Source organism: Watersipora subatra, chromosome 1, assembly GCF_963576615.1.
Source record: "Watersipora subatra chromosome 1, tzWatSuba1.1, whole genome shotgun sequence".
In the NCBI taxonomy this organism is placed as follows: domain Eukaryota; kingdom Metazoa; phylum Bryozoa; class Gymnolaemata; order Cheilostomatida; family Watersiporidae; genus Watersipora; species Watersipora subatra.
Window position 1 is genome coordinate 78,932,132 of NC_088708.1, and position 24,523 is coordinate 78,956,654.

General features: G+C 36.7%; 1 protein-coding gene across 2 annotated transcripts in view; it reads right to left on the minus strand.

Annotated features, from left to right (window-relative positions):
- The window catches only part of LOC137394514 (protein O-GlcNAcase-like), a 29,122-nt gene that overhangs the window by 888 nt on the left and 3,711 nt on the right, over positions 1–24,523 (minus strand). The window contains exons 2-17 of one of the 2 annotated variants that reach the window (XM_068081240.1): positions 24,251–24,439; positions 23,873–24,022; positions 23,456–23,586; positions 20,461–20,728; positions 18,983–19,258; positions 18,514–18,738; positions 15,894–16,023; positions 14,964–15,164; positions 14,526–14,676; positions 14,247–14,421; positions 11,890–11,946; positions 10,220–10,305; positions 7,083–7,202; positions 2,195–2,283; positions 1,878–2,076; positions 223–342 (exon numbers count right to left, since the gene is read on the minus strand). In XM_068081240.1, coding sequence (XP_067937341.1) covers positions 223–342; positions 1,878–2,076; positions 2,195–2,283; positions 7,083–7,202; positions 10,220–10,305; positions 11,890–11,946; positions 14,247–14,421; positions 14,526–14,676; positions 14,964–15,164; positions 15,894–16,023; positions 18,514–18,738; positions 18,983–19,258; positions 20,461–20,728; positions 23,456–23,586; positions 23,873–24,022; positions 24,251–24,413 — 2,541 coding nt within the window. In that variant the 5' untranslated portion in view covers positions 24,414–24,439. The remainder of the gene's footprint in view (positions 1–222; positions 343–1,877; positions 2,077–2,194; positions 2,284–7,082; positions 7,203–10,219; positions 10,306–11,889; positions 11,947–14,246; positions 14,422–14,525; positions 14,677–14,963; positions 15,165–15,893; positions 16,024–18,513; positions 18,739–18,982; positions 19,259–20,460; positions 20,729–23,455; positions 23,587–23,872; positions 24,023–24,250; positions 24,440–24,523) is intronic. The other variant, XM_068081244.1, reaches the window with a different exon arrangement.

A 24,523-nucleotide genomic window follows, 5' to 3' on the forward strand; every position in this document is an offset into this window, starting at 1 on the left:
TTAATGTATAGCACTTATATCATATATGATACCTTAAATGGTATTCTACTTGCAAATAAACAAGTAGTACTCTTTGGTACAATACCCCTATAAACAGTTATTGGACAGCCAGTCTATTATCCTGTTTACACGCATTTATACAAATATCATGTGTAAGAGGCATTTGCACGGTTGTAGATACGAAGACATATATGCAGATTCGAGAATATACATAGAATATACCTGCTTAATTGAGTGATCATCTACACTTGGTAAAAACTCAATTTTAAGTAATGCTGGAAATTGTGACAGCAATGACTCTGATCTTTCCGGCTGGTAGTTATGAAACTGTGAAGACAACTCCTAAAAATAATACAACAAAACCGTCACTTTCACGTTAACATAAGAAAATTATGCATTTTGATAGGATTAACTCATTCGCAACCGACTAATTTCCAGGTGATTAGAACCAAATACTGCTCATTTTTCAGAAAGTTGTCATAATTCAAATTACTACTACAAGAGACAGACTTGAGATAATTTACTTATTCAAGTTTCACAAGAACCAGCCCAGTACCTCTTTCAAATGACATTACATTCATGTAGACAACTCCTATCCTTTTCATGTAGATCTGTGTCTCGAAGAAGGTGGTTTCAGAAAATTTCCAATTTTGAGAAAGTTGTTATTTGTAGAAACGAAGTTAGACTTGCACCATAAAAATTGCAAAGTATACAAAGTTTGACTAAAATTACTCATTTATTACATACAATAAACAGCTATGAACATTATTTATACATATACAGTTAGTCATGAACATGAAAATCATGAAACTCTAATTTCAAACTTTTCCTCGTGAGTATCATCATTCAAACCAAAACATAGCTAATCTACATGCCAATATAACTCAAATAAACTGTCATAAACATGTTTCAAATAATAAAAACACGTTCAATAACTCTGTTCTTGACTTTTAAGATTTCATAGACAGCTCTAAGAATCAATACGATCCTATAGAAAGTAATGATAACTTTAGGCTGACTACGACTGACTGCCTGAAAAGTGCATTTTTATTTGAGCAAAGCGATACAAATTGGCAGAATTAACAAATAACAAAAACTTTGAAAGGTTAAAAATAATGCTTAAATTTGATTTATGCAGTCTTTCAATGTCTTACCACTTCTGAATCTGTATAATTACTTCTAGAGTTCAAAAAATTGATCGCGAACGATAAAATTTGAAGCCACCGCGATGATTTCCGGTTTAAGTAGACGTCGGTATCGGTTTAGTATTTTGGCTATAACTTTTGCCAGAGATGTCATTGAGACAAATTTATAAGTTTTTCTGATTGGCGAGAAATTTTTCTTTCAAACTAATAAAAAGTTTTCTTCTATAACTTAGAAATAACTGTACATAAAATGGGTAAATTTCCAAGGCGAGATAACTCTCGTTGGTAGCCTAGCTACGATATATTTCGTGAGTTAACTTGTGGATAGTTGTGAATGAGTTAAACAAGCAGGAGTTAAATTTAGCATCTTACCAAAGCCTATAAATGAAAGGAAATACATGTCTGTAAAAAGTGTGTCAAAAATAATGCAAAAATTTCCTAGCCTTTAGCTGCGACACAAACAACCCGCAGCTAAGCAAGACAAAAATGTTGAACATTCGCTAAGGACAATATGGTTAAGACCATACGGTTAGCCATTGACAATATAGTTAAGACTGAGTAGCGAGGGAGCTCTCTGCCGGCACATCCACTACCTATAATCCATTCCAGCTTCAACTTATAGATGCAACCCAAAGTAGCTACTAATATTTAGAGTCTGAGCGGCATGTCGTATTATAAACCCAAATCGTATCAAAATGTAATGTATATGCTTAGAAATATAGATCCAAGTACCTGCATAAGAGTGGGCATAGCATTTTCAGTTTCCACCGGCATTGGATACTTCTTTTGCATTTCTGGAAGCCATGATAAAGCCATCTTTGTATGAAACTCGCCAGCATTCGGAGCAGCAACAACATATCCGCATATCCCATGGTCACCTTCGACGATGAAACAATACTGGCTGTTCAGCGTTATTAAACCTCCGACCATCCTAGAATAAAAGCGGTAAACAGCTGATAAGCAAAATAGTACAAAGCCAATAACCTTTCAAATGCTGAAACATTTTATTAAAAAGAGCCCTGTGATTGGATGAATTAAAGATATCTTACAGGTCTGGTATAAGTTGCTCATGATCAACTAACTCCTTTGTGTCATACATCTTGCTATTAACTTGCTTGCACACGTCATACACACTAGCCTGCAACAAAACAACCACTCGTGTTGCATTCGAGTCCAACAAATAGATACGGAGTTACATAAAAAATAAATCCGAACTCTGTATATGTGTTTCCAACGTATGAGAATGTCATCATGCCTAGATCATGCCTATTTGTACAGGTATATATCAAGGACCGCCTACAATTGTCTATTAGCATCGTAATAGACAATAATAATAATAGCGTAATAGAATAATTCACATTATGTTTTATGTTGAGAATTATTTCTTATAAACAAAAAATGAACACAAATATTATTATGTTATCAGTATAAAAGATACTTTCTCAGAAAGGCAGATGATAGTTGCTTTCTGAAGCACTCAGTAATGCTACGGTTCAAAATACTAACAACAAAGAATAAGACACTCTAGCAACGCTTCACAAAAGCCACCAAATACAGTGCGCTATCCGTGTGACTAAGTAAGCGCGTCATGAGACCCAATCCATGATAACTGATTATGACTTATAGCAATTCAATGCCATATGTATGTATATGCTAGTTGAATTCTAGGCGTTGCTCAGGTAATAAAAAAAGTCTTTGCACAGAAAATTTCTTTTTATTTAACATACATGAATAACAACATGAATAACAACATGAATAACAACATGAATAACAACATGAATAACAACATGAATAACAACATGAATAACAACATGAATAACAACATGAATAACAACATGAATAACAACATGAATAACAACATGAATAACAACATGAATAACAACAGTTACCATTCTATCTTTAAAATTTCATACCGCGATAAGTGTTCAAATAAGTTAAGAGAAAAGATGAAACATCTGTAAAGGTTTTCAAACTTTTTCAAACAACTGTAACTTTTAAATTTCATATAATGAAAAAAGTGTTTTGTGTAGTTGAAATAAATTAAGAAACGAAATAAAAAAGAGACCTGTAAAGGTGTTTAAATGCAAATTTGAAATCATTAGCAGGTAATGGCTAAATGAAGTCTGTTTTGCTATGATTATAATGAAAAATTATTTGGTATACCATTATGATTTTAATTTACTTCAGTGTTGGTATCGTAAGGTGAAAATGTCGTATAGAGGGTTATAGCAGCCCATAGTAATTATATAATGCAATCACCCCTGGTGAAAATCATTTAAAATTTTATATACATACTGATATACGTATATACGCACATATTAAAAATTAGTAACAAAATGAGAGAATTCCCTTTGAGACAAACATATAACATTTCTACCATAGATTAGTACTATAACCTATAAACTATATCAACCATAAATTACATGTTTATCTATGAGAATAATCTCTCTACCCTAGATTAGTACGATAAACCGTAACCTATAAACTATAACAAGTCCTATAAAGTACAGTGCACTCTCAGGATACGAATTTAATCCGTTCCAGGGTTGGCATCGTATGGTGAAAAAATCGTATGGAGTATAGAAACCACAGTAATTGTATAATGCAAATATAGTTAATATACCCTGGTAAAACTCATCAAAATTTTATACAAGTACTGTACATATCAAAAATTAGTAACAAAAGATTATGTTAACCTTAGTAACTATAGTTACATGTAACTTCAGCGTATTTAATGTATTTATTGGTTATGATCTGCATTAAAATTTAACATTGCGATGTGCTATGTGCAGTACGTACCGTAGAGAGTTCTTACCTTCAAGACGTATGTATAACATAAACTTTGAATTCACTATAAATAAGTTAAGCTTACTAGACACACACTTAAAGCTATGTTTTAGTCTGTGTTTTTAACTATTTTACTGAACTTCAACTTTTTTTCACTAAAATTGTATTACCTATTAGTTTCTGGCTTCGTTTCTAATATAATTTTAGCCGATCTCATTAAAACTTTTTTCAACATAATTTGATGAGAAAGCCCGAACAATGCTGTTTTCGTATTGAAGTGGATTGTTGTTAGCAGGTTAAGAGAGGTTGTCTGACTACTGGCCTTCTGTTTGAAGGGCTCACACTCCAACTTTGCTACTGGTTTTAAAGGGAAAATATTACCATTTTACACACGAGAAGTGATGAACTGGAAGAAATCAGTCATCGTGTCTCTTTCGAGCGTTGTGAAAATGTTTTCGGTGAGCAACATATTGGCTTCTTTGTTATTTTGATGTACGTAATAAGCACAAAGACTGTCAAACTTGAACTAAGAAATTTTTTTATTGAATTCGTATTGTGAGGTAAAAAAATCATAATGTTCCATTTCCTAAGGTAAAAAACTGTATATCAGGGTAATCGTATCCTGAGGGAACATTGTGCCATTTGTTTATTTTTTTTCCTAATTTATTTGAGCTGCACGAAAACACTTTTTTATGATATGAAGTATAAAAGTTAGAATGGTAAATGTTGTATAAAATAAGTTTTCTGCGTAAAGACTTTTTTATTACCCAGGCAATGCCGGGCATAAATTTCAATGCTCATCTGCCGGCCTTTCGTCTGTCCAGTTACAGTAGCTGTTTTAGCAATAAAAAATTACCTTCGCACTGGATCTGAAAAACATCTGGATTCTACAAACAAGCGCATGTAACCACAAGGCTAAGTTATTTTTATCACATTCATTGCTCTTACCGTATACTGTATATCCTGTATATCACGATTGCACACGATAGATATGCACTTTTTTTATTAATTAATATTAACTTTTGCGTTTGTTATTTTTGTGAATATTTTTAATGCCAATTTTTTTACCTTTTTTAATTTTTAAATGTGCCACTTTAATTTCAATTGTGTCGTTACACTCAAATTTCTGGTTTCAGTAAAAGTTAGAATGGTAAATGTTGTATATCTTAAAGGTTTACTTGCAACAAAATTCACATTAGTTTTTTAGAATCAAAAAGTACACCATATTTTACTCTGTTGTGCTGTAGGTGCAAAATATGTGGAAATGTGATTACAAGCTTTTAAAAACTAAAAAACAAGCAGTTAATCGCAGCCATCACGAAAATGCCGTAGTTTGAAATCTCTTTATTTCGATGACGTACTCAAACATTGTGGTTATTGTTTTGACACGTGATGTTATTTCAAGGAAATTCAAGGCCAATAAAAGGCTCAATATAAAACGTCTAGTAGCACTAGTTTATGACAAACACTTCATGTTCTACCGGAAAGCCCGTATCAAATATAGATGCTCGCTAGTTTACAGTTTCGTTTTAGCCTAGTCTAATCATCTAGTCGTAATCTGATCATGTGACCCATACTTCCTGCCTAGTCCCACGACCAAACGAGCGGAAGCGAAGTTTGAGAGTTTTTATGATAAATGCATGTGCACACAACTTACGAAAATTATTCATCAACAATGAGACGAACCCTTGTCTCGAAATTTCATCAACAAATTTAACCATCGTTTTGTAGATTAGTTAAAGTATAATAACGATACAAAACACATATAGGCCTATTTAAATATGTTACCAAGTCTTTGTAAATTATCGAAATTCTCTTAAAACTTACCCATCTGACCGGATTATACACAAATAGACATATTCATTTGGACGAAAATCGTTATTAAAACTTGCTAAGTCTCACTTTTATCAAAGTTAAGACCCGAAATTGAAACGCCGAGCGACAGGGAATAGAACGATTGTCGTGCGCAGTTCACAACAAAAAACCTGCACATTTCACCAGTCTATAGCATTGTCGAATTGCCGAAGGTTTCTGTAATTAACGTAGGAGTACTGAAATCGTTTCATTTTTGCCGATTTCAAAGTATCTGACTTTTTAGAAACATTCGAGTACTTTGGTATTCTAACTGATGTCCAACGCAGTGTAAGTAAAGGAAATGACGATGATACTTTTTTCTAACGATTCTTATGAGATTACGATATTTAATTATAACTTTGGATATTATTCTTGATACTTCTTGATATTGTTAGCTATGACGTTTTGAAATGTAAACAAAATTGAGCATTGGTTTTCTATTATTACTGTATTACTATTACTAAGTTTGGATATTCTTTTTGATACTTCTTGATATTGTTAGCTATGACGTTTTTAAATGTAAACAAAATTGTTCATTGGTTTTCTATTATTACTGTATTACTATATTAATAATATTGGTTATTCTAATAATATCAGTGCATTTTACTTCTAATATTGCATTTCTCCTATTGCAGCGGGAGAGATATAAACGTATAATCTTTTCCTTTCATTATTGCTGTTTGTCATGACCAAACATTTTTTTAAATAGATTTTCTAAAAATCTATATAAATATCACTTCTTGATATTGTTAGCTATGACGTTTTGAAATGTAAACAAAATTGTGCATTGGTTTTCCACTATAACTATATTAATAATATTGGTTATTATAATAATATCAGTGCATTTTACTTCTAATATTGGCCAATATTGCATTTCTCCTATTGCTGGGGGAGAGATATAAACATATAATCTTTTCCTTTCATTATTGCTGTTTGTTGTATATAATAACACCCACACCCAGTACATTACAGCTACCATTGCAGTTATCCTATTGCACTGCAGTGCCATTTGACTGCTAATATTGCATTTCTCAACCATCAGTACCCTTTTTTCCACTATCACTTTGGTCGTGGGCTGTATGACAGTGGAATTTCTAGTATATATAATGCTTTATATATTTGATTAAGCATATAGAGCTGCTTGTCTAAAGGCCTAAAGGCCAGCATCAGCACGCATGAAGAGCCCGAGTAAAATGATGCCATCAAACAAAAAGTTGCAAGGAGTAAATAGCTTCACCGTCTACTGTGATTGTGTTTTAAAATTTTATGCCAAACTATCAACTGTTATTAACATACCTCATCGGCTGGTAAAAATGGTCGTATTGTGTAAACAGTTGGCTTGAGTCTCATGACTGGATCGGCCAGATTATGAGTATGTGATAGAAGATCGGTCGCCCCATCTATTGGTAGCAATCGCTGCAACACATGGATACTCCTATACTCCAGTACTTATACAAAACTGCGTACATATATGTATAAGCTCAAAGCGACCAAAAAAAAATCTCAGGAATGTAGCAAAGATATTAATATCATCGATCATTAAAGAAAGATGGCATGAAACACATCTCACTTGTTCATTCATGTATGTAGTTTAATGTAGTCAGGTTGGTGTTGCCAACAATTTTTAGTCTTCCACCAAATAATCACAATATTTCACAGAATACTATGTAATCACAGAAACGAACAACAGTGTACACAGTAGAAAAAGCTAATTGGGCTAGAGAAACATGTGCTACAAAATAGTGCCGAGACAAACCCTAGATATTTTTACATACAAACGTCATATTTGCAGTGGGCAATAATTGTCTAGTACACTTTACATGTCTGAAGGCTTTTGAAGAGCCTGGACTACATTCCATGAACAATCTATGTATCTTATATCTACATGTATATATATAAAACTCAAAGTTTGTCATCATCTGTTCGGATGTTTATCAGTCCAGTTATAACTATTAAAATCTTGGAATATAAAGCTTGCTGCTGGTTATGAACCATACTTGCCAAGTAGTTGAGTAAAAAATGCCGGAGATTGACGGTAAAAGTAGTAGTTGAATCTGAAGCCTAGATTTCTTTGTGAAGTTTTTTTTCTTCATTGGTACCTATATAGGAGGCCCTTCTACAATTTTATTCAATATTCAGGTACTCTACTATCAATGTGAGGTCATGGTTGTTTACCAATGATATGTCACAGCTCCATGTATAATCTTTGCTTATTGATGAAAAACTGTAGAGAAAATTGCTAGACATCAATTTTGCTAAATCTAAATAGCCCAGGTTTTATGGCAAGCATACGGTTTAATAGCGATCTGTTTCATTGTTGCTAACTTTGTATGATGATGCGAGCTCACAACTAGTAAACAAAGGGAAAACGAAAAGTACAAAAATTAAACCACTACTTTTATAGAAAAAGCTGGAGGAAAACGGTAGATTTTGTGAAAAAGGGAGACCGACTTAAAATACTGGAGAGTCCCGGTCAAACCGGGAGACTTGGCAAGTATGTTATGAACTCACGGAGATTACAACCACAAGGTTCGAACTACGTATGTAATCACCAAGCTGTACAGACCTCAACATTCTATCGCTCCTATTATATACCCTATACCGTGGGCAAACGCTAAATGTGCACTTTTGATTGTTAATTAATATCACCTTTTTGCATTTTTTGAAATTGTTTAAAAACTAATTTTTTGCTACCATTACCTATTTTTTAATTTGTAATTTTTAAATGTGCCATTTCAATTTTAAATGTGTCTTACAGTTCTATTTCCGGCTTTTCATAAGGTTCAATCGCTAAATCTGTAAAGGCCAAATACTTTTTGCATGGACAATTGTATTATCCGGAGTAGATCTTACTGCTACCTTCTCTCTCTGTTCAGTCAGACAAGGCATCAGACAAAGACAGTCTGATATGTCACTCTTATGTTTGTACTAGTATCGAGAGATACCAGTTTTGTTGTATTCCATGTTTTGATAGATAGCTTCTGCTGCACCAGTAACCTTTTTTAAACACACACACTTCTATGCAACGAATTGTTATTATTAATTCAACCTATTCAGGATTTTTATTTTGTTTCTCAGTTCGTATTAATTGTATCATTATCAAATCATATTTTATTGTAATCGTAGCAAAACAGACTGACTGTATGTAACCATTACTTGCTAAAAATTTCACATTTAAACACCTTTACAGTTGTTATATTTTTTCTCTTAATCTATTTGAACTGCACAAAACACTTTTCTCAAGATATAAAGTTAAAAAGGTAATTGTTGTTATATGTTAAATAAAAATAAATTTTCTGGGCAAAGACCTTTTATTACCCTGACATTCAGCCAATCTATATATATAATTCTCAAAGTCTGTCTGTTCAGATGTCTGTCTGTCTGTCCAGCAATAGCTATTCAAACCTTAGAATAAAGAATCCGTATCACAGATAAAATCTCAAAACCCTCCCCCCCATTCCTCCCCCCTCCCATTCCCCAGACAGTATGCTAAACTATTGAGCTACGTAAGATTAATGGATTCATTATTAGGTGATGTATGTCGATATGTGGGTGAAAGTAGCATAACACTCTGTGTTACGACGCACTGTCATTTTATGCTTGCTCTCATGGCTGTTATCAGTAACTTTAGCAAAACTAACTTACTCAAATTAGCCAAAGGCAATGTGCCACGCCAATGGCAATGTGCCAGGCTAACGGCAAGTGGCAGGCAATTACATTACCCGCAACTGTTTATAAGCTGTTTTAATACCCGTGCAATGTCGGACATTCGGCTAGTGCATGTATAAATCTCAGTGTCTGTCGTTCGTCTGTCCAGTTATAGCGATAAAGTTTCAGAAAGAAAAACTCCGCTTCACACAGAATTTGAACTCGGAACCTCCGGGTCTGCAAGCTAACTCATTACACTAACTCATTACACTACGCTGTTCTTGCCATTCAATGGAATAATAGAAGAGATACTTATGCATCGCTAGCACGTTTTAGCTTCAGAAGTGCGTAATGATAGCAAAGTGGCTTTAGATGATGGACACAGCACTTATTATAGTAAGTTACTAGCTTGAGTTACTAAAATTTATTGGTTAGTTATTGTATCACCAGTGCAACACCAACCATTCAGCTAGTCTGTTGATGAAAGGCAAGCATTGTCATACCAACTGCCACCAGATGAGTTTACAACTTAGCGGATTAAAGGTGATGGGTTGGTAACTAGTTGACCATATGGGCACATTGATACCTAGCATACGCAGTGACATGATGGGCAAAATGTGTATTGACATTCAAATAGATTATGTTACGGCGTCGAAGAAACTCAAGTTGGAAAATTACCAGTACATGTAATTATGTTGAAGCCATGTATGACTGCAGCTGACAAACTAGAAATCAACTACAGGGTAATATGACTGTTTGCTGAGAGGGTGAGTTGATAATCATACCTGCAGCTCGCCTGTCAAGCCACCTCTGAATACCCATGGTTCATTATCTCCTGACATAAAGGCCTCCGTATAGCCTTGTGATGACCCTATGAGAAACCTTATACAGATATAGCAATCATAGTATGCAGGTTCTTTTGTGGAGAAAGATGCATAGCTGTCACCAAGGTTTGAAGCCTGATTTCCATACATGCTTGTCACAAGAGACTGCCAAACCACAATTGTATTATTACACAGTCATTGTAAAAAAGTCACCCCTGTCACCTTTTTCATAATTTGCTATCAGTTAATTACAATCATAGCGAAAGTTTCAAAAGCGCTGACAGAAGCATTTGATGATGAAACAGCCAAGCTGACAGTTTTACACATTGAGTTGTGCCTGTTGACACGCATGTATTTGTTACTTTAGCCTTGAATCTAGCGATTTGAGATAATGATGGGCTAAAGATTTCCTGATTGGCAGAAAACTAAAAACAAAGAAAATGTAGGCTTGACTGGAGAGCCGTCAGAAGTGATACATTTGCAGTGTCTCTATTAGAATAAAGCATCAAATATCATAGCCAATAAAACTGAAGCATCAAATACCATAGCCAATAAAACTAAAGCATCAACAGGGAATAAGAGAGATGAAATATTCTTATATCCAAGCAGGTGAGTAGAGCTGATCAGTCTCATAAGTTTTTGGGACGTAATGATAAAGAAAAATGATAATCTTTCCTTTTACACCTCAAGGCAGCTCTTTGTAAAGGCAGCGCACTGTAAAGCGACAGTAAACTCTTGTAGGCTCAACGCTAAACCAAGCAACCATCATTGCTGACAATTGCAGACAGAGGCACAGCAATGACAGATGAGCCGGCTAATATGGCAACCTGATTAGAGCGCATAGATGCTTCAAGGAACTCCCAACAATTGCGCATGACAGCGATCAAAGCTTCAAGTTATTCTAACAAGTTTTTTTATTCTGTTCTAATGCAAGCAACTTGATGAAAATAGGCGTATTAGTTTACTTATGGAGCTCTTGTCTCGTGCCAGCTGTGAGGCAATGGCTTTGATTGCTGTCATAATGCCGCTCTTATAATTCCAACTGTCCTCTTTTGTTAACGCGCAATAAATTCTTGAGGTGCAAAAGGAAAAACCTTGAGTGACATGAAATTTGATTTGGGTATCACACATTCTTTAAAAGAAACATGCATCCAGCTCTTTTGACCTTGACCGTGTAACAAAAAGGGAAATACAAGTCTAAATAAGGTCATCTACATAAATTTAGCGCCAATGATTAGCAAAAATGTCATCAAGCCTGCAGGTAGAAAATAGATCACGCAGATATTTTCAGATTTTCACGCAGATCTGCAGTTGGAGAGTTCTGGCACAAAGACAGGCTAGTAAACCCAAACATGATTGGCTGTCTGCCAACTCTATTTGTCACACTAAATATGCTCACACTATAGCTGATTATCTGGACATGTTACATGACCAAGGTCAAAATTACTGGAAGGTCTCTCTGTAGAATATTAGCTCCCATCCTGACTTCCTAAAAGATGATGAAGGCTAAATTATAACTGCAAGAGATGAAGCTTCATTCAATGTCTGACACAGAGAAATTAGGTTTTGCCTAGGTGATGATTGAGATATATGATGACTGGAACAAGGGAGGTAGTTATAATAAAGCATACATGTTACACGATAATCCATCATGTGACAATCGGCACTGGTGACGACTCGCGCTTGACCTGGCAAAAGATAAAAGAAACTCGGGTTACTGTCTACAGAGCTGATGGAAGTGATGAAGGTGATGTTGGTCAATGTACCGCCGATAATCCTATTGCACCCTTCTCCGAGTTCCAGCTGAGCATTATGTATGATCAGGAGTTCAGTTGACCTGGAGCACCCAGACAAGTGCCAATCTATCCGCCGCGCTACCAAAACCTGGACAGACTGAAAAGTTATGAGTACCCCTTAAGTACATCCACCAGAGTATGAAACCCTGAAGTACCTCCACCATAGTATGAAACCATGTTGGTTGTGCCAACGATTAATCAAAGTCTTAGATAGCATGTATGATCAAACTAACAATGAAAAGAAAGATTTGAATAAAAAAGAATATAAAATACAGTTAAACCTCGACATCTCCGAAGTAAAATCGTTTCAATATACAAGCATATTTTGTGTGTTAAAATCGTCATATGTTAGAGAGGATATTTTGTAAGAATACATTGTGTTTCATTACTTCGTTCTAAAGCTAAAACGCTTAATAACAAATACTTCAGGTAATTACATATAACATTAAAACGAATATATTATATATATGTTTTTTAGAAACAAGATGAATCGATTAATAATAAATAAAAACGACTTTTCATTGTTACGTTGTCTTCATGTTAAGAACCAGCGAATCCATTTGTAACCTACGTGAAATAAGTTGCATAGGTCGAGGTAACAATAGAGATATGGAATTATTCTAATTCAGACTACATAAACTTTAAATTAAAACAATTTGTTTATCTTTGATGGCCATGGATAGCCTCCATGCTTTTACTCAATTCAGACTTTCTGTGTTTCACATCACTTCTTTGTCACATTACCTACTTTGGCTTCGGAGGAAGGTTTTGAAGAATAGACCTGAAGATGTCAGCTAAGGTCATAAACTAAGGTCATCCTATTATTAGCCATTTCAATTCTAAGAAGGTACTACTACTAGCACTCAAACCTCATCTTCTAAAAAAAGTAAAAGAACTTTTCTTTAAAAAGTAAAAACACTCTTTAATATGAGTATTATTCGAGTATTATTCAAGTAATATAGAACCAAACTGTCTTTAAAACGAGTCTGAAGGAGAACCATGCATATATACTGATTTACAATATTTTGAGAAACTTCACACGGTGTACGTTAGAAATGACTTTGTATGTTAACACAAATATTTGCTCCAATTCTACATTGTACCCCAAAATATTTGCATGTTGAAGAGATCCCAATTCGAGGTTTGACTGTACTTTAAAATGAACTGCATGAGGGTAAGTAAAGGGACAGATGAAGAGGGGTAGGTAAAGAGGAGTAGGTAGAGATGCAGGAAGAACAGAAAGTATGGAAGGGCAGGTGAAAGAGAGCAGATGAAGAGGGGTAGATGAAAAGGGGCAGGTGAAAAAGGGCAGGTGAAAAGGAGCAAGCGAAGAGGAGTAGGGGAAAACGGACAAGTAAAGAAGGACAGGTGAAGTGGGGCAGGTGAAGTGGGGCAGATAAAGTGGGGCAGGTGAAGGGTAAGTGAAGAAGAGTAAGTGAAGGGTAGGTGAAGAAGGGTAGGTGAAAAAGGGTAGGTGAAAAAGGGTAGATGAAGTGGGGCAGGTGAAGAGGGGCAGGTGAAGGACAGGTGAAGAAGGGCAGGGTAAAGAGGGGTAGGTGAAAAGGGGACAGGTGAAGAGGGACAGGTGAAGAAGGGCAGGTGAAGAAGGACAGGTGAAGAAGGGCAGGGTAAAGAGGAGTAGGTGAAAAAGGGACAGGTGAAGAGGGACAGGTGAAGAAGGGCAGGGTAATGAGGAGTAGATAAAAAGGGGACAGGTGAAGAGGGACAAGTGAAGAAGGGCAGGTGAAAAGGGACAAGTGAAGAAGGGCAGGTGAAGAAGGGTAGGTGAAGAAGGGTAGGTGAAGAAGGGTAGGTGAAGGGTAGGTGAAGAAGGGTATGTGAAGAAGGGTAGGTGAAAAAGGGTAGGTGAAGAGGGGCAGGGTAAAGAGGGGCAGGGTAGAGGGGCAGGGTAAAGAGGGACAGGTGAAGAAGGGCAGGTGAAGAAGGACAGGTGAAGAAGGGCAGGTGAAGAGGGACAGGTGAAGAAGGACAGGTGAAGAGGGACAGGTGAAGAGGGACAGGTGAAGAAGGACAGGTGAAGAGGGACAGGTGAAGAGGGATAGATGAAGAGGCACTAACTAATGAAGATGTGAGAGCAAGGACAAACTTGAAGATGAAAAGAATCATGAAAATGTCAGTCACCGCTAAGGGAGCGATAATAGCAGTGGGCAATAAGTGTTTCAGTTCGTTACCAAGCCACTTGATATAGGAGTTCAGGAGGGAGAGGGTGCCTCTCAGGTCCCAAAGGTAGTTGTTCATATCATACATGAGGCACCGGTTAGGTATCATCTGAAACTTTTCGCATACCTCCGCAAAATACTTGACAAATTTGTTGAACTCAGCAGCCCTCCTTTGCCACTCCTCAATCTGAAAGATGATGTAGTAGCTACTCCCTTGCCCTCTAATAAACTGAACAACTGACTTGTTGCCACTCAGTAAGAAATAATTAGACAATAAAGTGCTAAACATACCAGCGTCTGCTCTTCCGCATTATGTTTCTTAAGTTGATTGACAACATGTGAGTTGCTGTTGAGCCACTGAAACTCTGTGAGCGTGTGTAAGGCTTTAGGACCATGTTCAAAAGGTAGATAAAACATGTCACAAATCATCTCCAAGTCATCTCTGCCAAACAGACAGATTACAAGAATCTTGGATAGAAGTGTGTGACTGCATAGATATGCAAGACGTATTTCAGTTGGTATTGCAGCTGATGTATAGCACATAGACCTCATCTTATTATAGAAACGATCAGTGATATATGTAAGACTGTATCATGCCTAGAGTAAGCTTCCCTGCGATCGGGAAACATTTAATTTGCAAATACAGAATCTATGGTAAAAACTAACTAGCCTTCCTCACAAACAAGGCAACGAAATAGCGAAACGTGAAAGCGAGAGAAAGCAACTCACACTGTAAGTTTATTGTCATCAGTTATTTTAGTAGCACTGTTTGTAATCTCCTCATCAACCTGCATGACATCCTCGAGAGAAGTAGTAGAGCCACTGCGTCTTACCAGGCTGTTCGGGAGGAGCTCCTTGACTGCCGGTTCTTCAGCCGCAATACAAGGCTTGTCCGTGATGACATCCATGGGCTCACAGCCAGCTTCTTCTCTACCAGTAAAGGTTTAAAATAGACCCACCAGCACCAGTGGAGCCATCACAAACATCCTTATCCTACGTGCAGTTGAACTCCTTATCCCACTTGCTCTGGATTCCTTTCAGAGATACACAGTTGAGAGGCAGGCTACTCAACACTCAGATAAGTGTTACTGCTATACTAACACTGTGAGGCAGGCTACTCAACACTCAGATAGGTGTTACTGCTATACTAACACTGTGAGGCAGGCTACTCAACACTCAGATAGGCGTTACTTCTATACTAACACTGTGAGGCAGGCTACTTAACACTCAGTGAAGTGTTACTGCTATACTAACACTGTGTTTGAATGATGCAAGGAAATATTACAAAGGTAGTTTAGACGAAATTCTGTGAATAAATGGGTAGAGAACACTTTGACGCAAACATAATAACTGTTGTTTTCGACAAAATAACCCGTTGTTGTAGAAGAGCAAACATATGTTGTCAGATAAACAAACATCACATATAATACATGTTGCCATAATTATGGCAATTAAAAATTATAGGGTATGACTTTGACCACTTGGAACTTGAATTCTATAAGTGATATTGTTTAATTATGCTTACTTGTGATGACTGAGGTGAACTTTGTACGACTACTAAGGCGGTACAAGAAAAAATCTGGAGAGAGTCTACCTGCCCATGTAAGTTGCTTACTCTAAAAGAAGTCAGAATGATCAAGAATAACATCTCAAACTTACTGTGCGGCTTCCTGCTCGGGGTGAACTTTAACCTCTCCAACGAGCTGGTCAACTGGCACTGCGAGTCCAACTGGAGCTGTCTGAGTTATTGGTGTAACAGCCATACAAGTCATGACACTAGTTGGTATATCTACAAATTTGTATGCATGCAATGATGAAGATGTGGGACACAAGAGGGCACAGCAGTAGTATAACAAGTACTAGAGCTGATAGCATATAACATACTAGCTTCAGTACCCGGCTACGGGAACAGATTAGAGCAAATTACACACACAAATACAAAGTACACAATCATACACTGATCATGATCAGCGTATGATGTGTATGGTGTGTGTGTGTGGTGTGTGTGTGGTGTGTGTGTGTGTGGTGCGTGTGGTGTGTGTGTGTATTTGGCCACTTTATAGAGTGATCTTTCCTTTTGTCGATTTGGTTGTACGGAGCGAACTGAATTAATATGAGTAGAAAAAATCAATAAAGTTAAACAAATTTTACCACTCATTAAATAAATTATTGAGTAGTAAATTGCATGTAATTAATATTTACTGCCAACGCATACGAAAAAGGTCACCAAAAAGGTTTGTTTTTTCTGGTGGCCTAGACAAATTGTTTTCGCGTCGAAATTTACCTAGTAAATTTCTACTTCAAAAAGGTAAGTACTTCTCATTAAGGGTGTATTGTTTATGAATTGCCACACCTCCTTTATTTAAAAACGTTGGATTTGTCACTTTTCGTGATAGTAAACATTTTCATTTCCTTCCGCAGCTGGGTTACTAATTTTTTCCAGCTACGAGTACTGTAACCTACTACTACAGAACTTGCATGGGCACTCCGAGCGTTGCGATAGGTGACGTGAGAAAAAATAAAGCAGCTGGTATCGACTTACTGTCCCCCTGCTTTAGCCATGGCCAGCTGTATGTTGCCCGCTCAAAAGTAGGGACAAGCCGAAAACTGTTTGTTCATACACTCGACAGAATAACAAAAATTGTTGTCTATCCGCAAGTGTTGCGTTGAATTAACATTGTGTTATTGTTGTCACGCTTGCATTGAATTAACATTATGTTATTGCCATATCATGCTATGTTCTTCATGTTCCGCTATGCCTACATATTATCCACATGCAGCATTCTCTAATATATTTTTCAGTATATATATACATTTTCATGCATTTGTTTCCCTTATTGTATCTCATAAAAATGCTATCATGTTGGCCTTATGCTTTATTATTGTAAGGTGCTAATGCTGTATCTGCTTTGACATCATACTGTCTGTGTTGTTACACATATAAATTTTATCAGCACAACCACATTACTGCTGCACTGTTTGTATATACCATGTCAAAACACAGGTTATAGACCAAGAACTGGTGAGCCATGATTAGTATTTTAAGCATGTAGAAGACTCCATTCAATAGCTGCTGGCGATAGCAAAATATGTTGTAGAATTTCTTAAAAGGTGCAAAAACTTTCAATAATGCCAGTTTGAAGAACTTCAGTTTGCCTAGCAATGTCAATTTCATTATCAGTTCTTGTACAAAAATAGGACAACTCTAATTTGAGTGGTTTGAGACTGATGCATTGTAGACTAGCTGTACATGTAAAACACATTGCAGATTTCCATTGTTCTCCCCAACATTATTGACATGTATGACTGCATATGTGTATGCATAGTTTGATCAGGGTAACAATTTCAGTAGACTGCATATTTGGAGTTGTTTTACAGTATGAAAAACAACACACACACGCACGCACACATACTAGAGAGAGATATATAGAGAGAGATATAGAGAGAGAGATATAGAGAGAGAGATATAGAGAGAGAGATATAGAGAGAGAGATATAGAGAGAGATATAGAGAGAGATATAGAGAGAGATATAGAGAGAGAGATACAGAGAGAGATATAGAGAGAGATATAGAGAGAGATACAGAGAGAAATATAGAGAGAGATATAGAGACAGAGATATAGAGAGAGAGATATAGAGAGAGAGATATAGAGAGAGATATATAGAGAGAGATATAGAGAGAGATATAGAGAGAGATATAGAGAGAGAGATTCAGAGAGAGAGAGGGATATAGAGAGAGATATAGAGAGAGATATAGAGAGAGATATATAGAGAGATTTAGAGAGAGAGAGATATAGAGAGAGTGAGATATAGAGAGATATATAAAGAGAGATATAGAGGGAGAGAAATATAGAAAGAGATATAGAGAGAGATATAGAGAGAGATATAGAGAGAGATACAGAGAGAGATATAGAGAGAGATATAGAGAGAGATTTAGAGAGAGAGAGATATAGAGAGAGTGAGATATAGAGAGATATATAAAGAGAGATATAGAGGGAGAGAAATATAGAGAGACATGTAGAGAGAGAGATATAGAGAGAGATATAGAGAGAGATTTAGAGAGAGAGAGATATAGAGAGAGTGAGATATAGAGAGATATATATAGAGAGATATAGAGGGAGAGAAATATAGAGAAATATAGAGAGATATATAGAGAGAGATAGAGAGCTATAGAGAGAGATAGAGAGAGTATTATAACAAGAACTAGGGCTAATAGGTTTTCAATCTTTGCAGACAACACAAAACTAATCGGTGTAAATTCGATAGTTTTGCAAACTAACTGTTTAATATCGGTGAGTTGATAGCATCTACAACTGGAGTAACATCAGTTGGAGCTAAGGCTAGTTTGGGAGGGGGTGGCCTGCCACCATCAGGCTGTGTAGAGACATAGAAAGTGGGAAGCCATTCTTTGATGGCAAGTCTATGAATGAGCCGTGGCTCATACCCAGTCACCATACTGCTGGCCTCTTCCAATCCCTCTCTCTCCACATCTGTCTCCGCTTCCACTACAAACAGTCACATGGGTTACAATAAATATTCATAATATACTCCAAAGTTGTGAACAAAAAGTAAAGTAACAAAGAAACAGACTCGTACGATTACCCAAAAACACTCCAATATTTTTCCACCAAAGTGGAAAATCCAAAAGCAGTGACTGAGAAATAATGAAGTAGACACTTGCGCCTTGCAAATCAAAAAGGACAATAAATGATCAATAGTTGAGAAAATTGAGGTAGAAACGAGGGTTACCTTTTCTTTTATCAGGGGCCGAGATGGAACGACTCCATGTAGCAAGGGTATGTAAAGCTACATAATTAGGCTCAAACTCGCAGTTGGGATTTGTCAAGACTCCAGCTAAATGTGGAATGAGCGCAGGGCTACGGCCAGAAAATGGCCCGAGGTAAATTCTCTTTTGGTCATAATCATTGGCATGAATGTTATCCCATATGAGGGCTGGACGTCTCAGCACCCTATTCAGCTCTTTTATTGAGTGGACTGAAATGTTCTTAGAGACAACTTTGGGACCTGCACAAGTGAATGCGTTACATATTATAGCAAGGTCTTATGACGGACTGATGAAATAAAACTGTTCAAACTGTCTCTTTACGAGCCATAAAGTATCAATTATCTAAACTTCATGAACACAACTATCCTAACAACACAAATACAACTATCCTAACGATACTAATACAACTATCCTAACGATACTAATACAACTATCCTAACAACACAAATACAACTATTCTAACAACACAAATACAACTATCCTAACAACGCAAATACAAATATCCTAACAACACAAATACAACTATCCTAACAACGCAAATACAAATATCCTAACAACACAAATACAACTATCCTAACAACACAAATACAACTATCCTAACAACACAAATACAACTATCCTAACAACACAAATACAACTATCCTAACAACACAAATACAACTATCCTAACAACACAAATACAACTATCCTAACAACACAAATACAACTATTCTAACAACACAAATACAACTATTCTAACAACACAAATACAAATATCCTAACAACGCAAATACAAATATCCTAACAACACAAATACAACTATCTTAACAACACAAATACAACTATCCTAACAACACAAATACAACTATCCTAACAACACAAATACAACTATCCTAACAACACAAATACAACTATCCTAACAATACTAATACAACTATCCTAACAACACAAATACAACTATCCTAACAACACTAATACAACCATCCTAACTACGCTATCACAACCATCCTAACTACACTATCACAACCATCCTAACTGCACTATCACAACCATCCTAACTACACTAATACAACCATCCTAATTACACTATTACAACCATCCTAACTACACTATTACAACTATCCTAAGTACGCTAACACAACCATCCTAACTACACCGTCACAACTATCCTAACTACACTATCACAACCATCCTAACTTCACTATTACAACCATCCTAACTTCACTATCACAACCATCCTAACTTCACTATCACAACCATCCTAACTACACTAATACAACCATCCTAACTACACTATCACAACTATCCTAAGTACGCTATCACAATCATCCTAACTTCAGCAACACAATTGCCAAATTGACTGATATAATGGAATATGCAAACAGTTATAAGGTATAGGTAAAAACAACATGATCATGATAAGATAGGCATTTAACTATCACTAAAGACAGTGTGACCTCACCTGTCCACATTATCTCTATACCCTGAATGAGTTTCTCTCCTATGGTGTTGAGGTATGGTGAGTTCTGTACAGTAGGAACAGATCTTGTTGAGCAGTACTCGGTTGGACAGAACATAAATGAAGGCTGCTTTAAATGCTCATAGATTTGATTAGTGACAGATGACTGCGCATGAGCAAAGGAAGCAAATACCTCCTTGTCAGACTTGTTCATCTCTGGCAAGATATCATCAAAGAGCAGAGCAAATGCTTGGCATCCAAATGATGAAACCTATAGAAAACAAAGTGAGGATATTTTACTTATTCTCTCCTCAACACTCCTGTTTCACCTGCAAGTTCTTATCAGAGTGAACTGAATAGAGTGTCTGACAAGCAGACCGCCTTGTCTGGTTAGTGAGTACGAGTGTCTATTGCATCTCACCGTCTATATGATGGTACATCATCTTTCACCAATTGTTAAGTAAGTAACAAGCACATGCATAACATGTTTCACAATTTCTATGAGTCAACATCATTCCTCATTATTAGTGTGATCACGAATTACGTACCGATACTGGTGCTAGAATACTAGCTAGTAATACTCGTGCTAGAATACTAGCTAGTAATACTCGTGCTAGAATACTAGCTGGTAATATTGGTGCTAGAATACTAGCTAGTAATACTAGTGCTAGAATACTAGCTAGTAATACTAGTGCTAGAATACCAGCTAGTAATACTCGTGCTAGAATACTAGCTTGTAATACTCGTGCTAGAATACTAGCTAGTAATACTCGTGCTAGAATACTAGCTAGTAATAATGGTGCTAGAATACTAGCTAGCAATAATGGTGCTAGAAAACTAGCTAGTAATAATGGTGCTAGAATACTAGCTAGCAATAATGGTGCTAGAATACTAGCTTGTAATACTCGTGCTAGAATACTAGCTAGTAATACTAGTGCTAGAATACTAGCTAGTAATAATGGTGCTAGAATACTAGCTAGTAATACTCGTGCTAGAATACTAGCTAGTAATACTAGTGCTAGAATACTAGCTAGTAATACTCGTGCTAGAATACTAGCTAGTAATACTAGTGCTAGAATACTAGCTAGTAATACTCGTGCTAGAATACTAGCTAGTAATACTGGTGCTCAGGCCTGTATTACCTGGTTGCAAGTTGGGGCGGCAAATGTTAGGCGATTAGTTATGAACATCTGGGGGTTTGGAGGGGGCGGCGTAAGCCCCCCCCCAACAGGTTTCTTTCATGTAGGGCCTCAACCGGGCCTCTCATGTAATGTTTTAAAACTTTTTATCGGAAAGTATATTTTTCTATTACAATGTATTTGAGATTTGTTTGTTTTAAGTGATGTGATTGCCAGGACATTTTCAGATTAAAATAGGCAAAACTTGACCGCAGTTAAAACGCTCAGAAAAAAAGACATCTTTTTCTTTTGAGCGTTTCAACAAAGATCAATTTTGCTGATTTTATTCTAAGGTCATCCGAAGGTTTCTACGCTTTCGATGGGCTATTACAAAGCGGATGTTTGGTAAACGGTGAAACTTGACCTTTTGCAAACTGTTATAAAAGTCGTTAAAGCACATAAATTACATAATTTTTTTATTGTATATTTCAATACATCAGTCTTGGTTTTCGAATGAGCTATTGTTCACCATGGTGAGACAGACATTGGTTGGTGTTTATAGGATTTCCCCAGAGCTCTACCGCGAAAAAGTTTACTGGCGTAGTCTCAAAAAATTTGACGTCACCTTTCTCATATTCGTTGTTGTGTGCTCTTACCGCTTATTTATCAACTACGAAAGTGACGATAATGACGCTAGTGGCAGGCGAAGGTAGGACGGCTCCAGAGAACGAATGAAGATGACAAAGGAATCAGTGTCATTAGTTCTCCATGTACATATTATTTCTATGATAAGTACCTCAGACTCCAAGAACCATACTATATTTTCCCGATGATATTATGCACTAGCTCTTTATTTTTAATGCGATGTTAAGGGTGACGACTGAGACTAATTAATTTCAAGCATTGCGTGATCTCGCGAAAGTGCGATTGACATTTAGTCCTAGAGCCACGCAACCGCAGGTCATAATTTAATCGATGTGATTTTATTACCTTTATCAACGACAGTACATTTATTGAAGAATAATTAATTAATCCAGAATATGTGTTTGTATTGGTCGGCGTTGGCACGATCGCGGGCATTGTTGATTATCTAGAATCTTAGTTTATTATTAGCGCTCTCCGGGTTTAACAGCACCGAATGTCACAGAAAAACGCAGCCTCAATGGCAGCGAAAGGGATCGACGACCTAAGGCTAAATGAGAATTATGATGGCACATTTTGAGTACCTGAACCAAGTGTTTTTTTGCAGGACCTACTTTTGACACCCCGTTTTTCATAGTTCTAGTATTCTTTGTGTATTGAATATAGGCTCATTCGAAAGTTAAGACTCTGATGTATTGAAATATATAATAAAAAAATTATGTAATTTATGTGCTTTAACAATAGTATTTTGCCGATGATGATAATAATGACGGCTAAGAACTACTAAAAGTTAATGTTTATCTCTATGGCTTGGAATAAAGTGATATTCTACAGCGATAAAAACCGTCTCTGTAGCTGTTGGGTAAATAACTGTTCGAGTTAATGATGTTGAGGTCGAGTTATCGAAAGCAATTTATCGTTGCGTGGGAATGGACCAAACAAATCCGTCTGAGTTAACCAAGTGTTCGAGATAAAATTTTACATTTTATCCAAGGGCAAGTTATCCAACTTTGACTGTACTTAGCCGCCGAAAATTCTTAAAAAGTTGGGGCGGCTCAGCCGGCCAGCCGCCCAAGAGAATACGAGCCTGCTGGTGCTAGTTCCAACGGCAAGTCACTATTCGCGAGTCTACATGATGTCAGCATGCCTGCTAAATATGGATCGCGCTAATTCCGTTCTTTGAGTGTAATTTACAGCTGCTAAGTCAAGAACAGAAACTGCCATCTGGTACAACTTACCTGGTCAAGTTTACGTCTGAGAATTGTTAGGTCCTTGTTGCTCGAATAAGTGATGTCAAGGCCAGGAGATATGGCGTAGACAAACTTTAGCCCATGTTCATTGGCTGATTGAATGAGCTCGGTCAAGCTTTCTACAATATAAAGCCACCCATGGCTCAACAGCTTCAATGTGGTGGAGAAGTGGTTAAGTGGTTTGGCTATCGTCATCAGACATGCTATCATGTTTTGGCTACCTTTAGTGTCATGACATATGGTACAAATGTCAGCTGCCACTCACAAAGCACGCTACGGGTTGCATGCCACGAGTTGCATGGCACAGGTGGCATGCCACGAGTTGCACACCACCCAGGCTAAAAACCATACAATGGCATTATCAAGATGGCCGAGAATAGGGTTAAGTAGAGTTTATTGACTGACCAGCCTCCTCTACAGTGTACAGATCTCTCCAGTAAGCGCGGTGCTTTACATCATCTTTGGGGGCATACAGGTAAGTGTTCATACCAAACTTCTTCATCCGATAAAAAAGCTCCACCCGTTGGTATGTGTTCCACGGGCGCCCATAGAAACCTTCAAAGGAAGAACATCAAACCTTCAATCAGTGAAATGAGAGTTTCTCATTGCTCGATTAATAATAATGAATTATTTCGCTCTTCTTTTAAATTGGTACCTTTCATCACTTGCCAAATTCATGCTTGTAACCGTGCAATTTGTGTCAAACCAAAAATTCAGAAAATTTGTCAGCAACTGCTTTCTAACTTAAATTTAAGATGACAGCAATGAAAAGACAGCCCTCACCTTCAACCACTCCACAAATGAAAGGTTTGTCACTGGGTCTTGCAACATCATAATTTCTGTCTGAATCATAGTCTGAATCATCAGAGGCAGCTGATGAAGGCATGTCACCTTGACTACTTACATTCTTTTTACCAAAGATTTTTGATTTCAGGTTCTTTAACATGGGCAATTTTGTCTTCCAGAATCTACCTAAAATGTGAACTACAATCAGTGTATGTTGGTGGAGCCACAAGCATGCCTAAATTGACATAATGTGAATTTTGTAAAAGATGG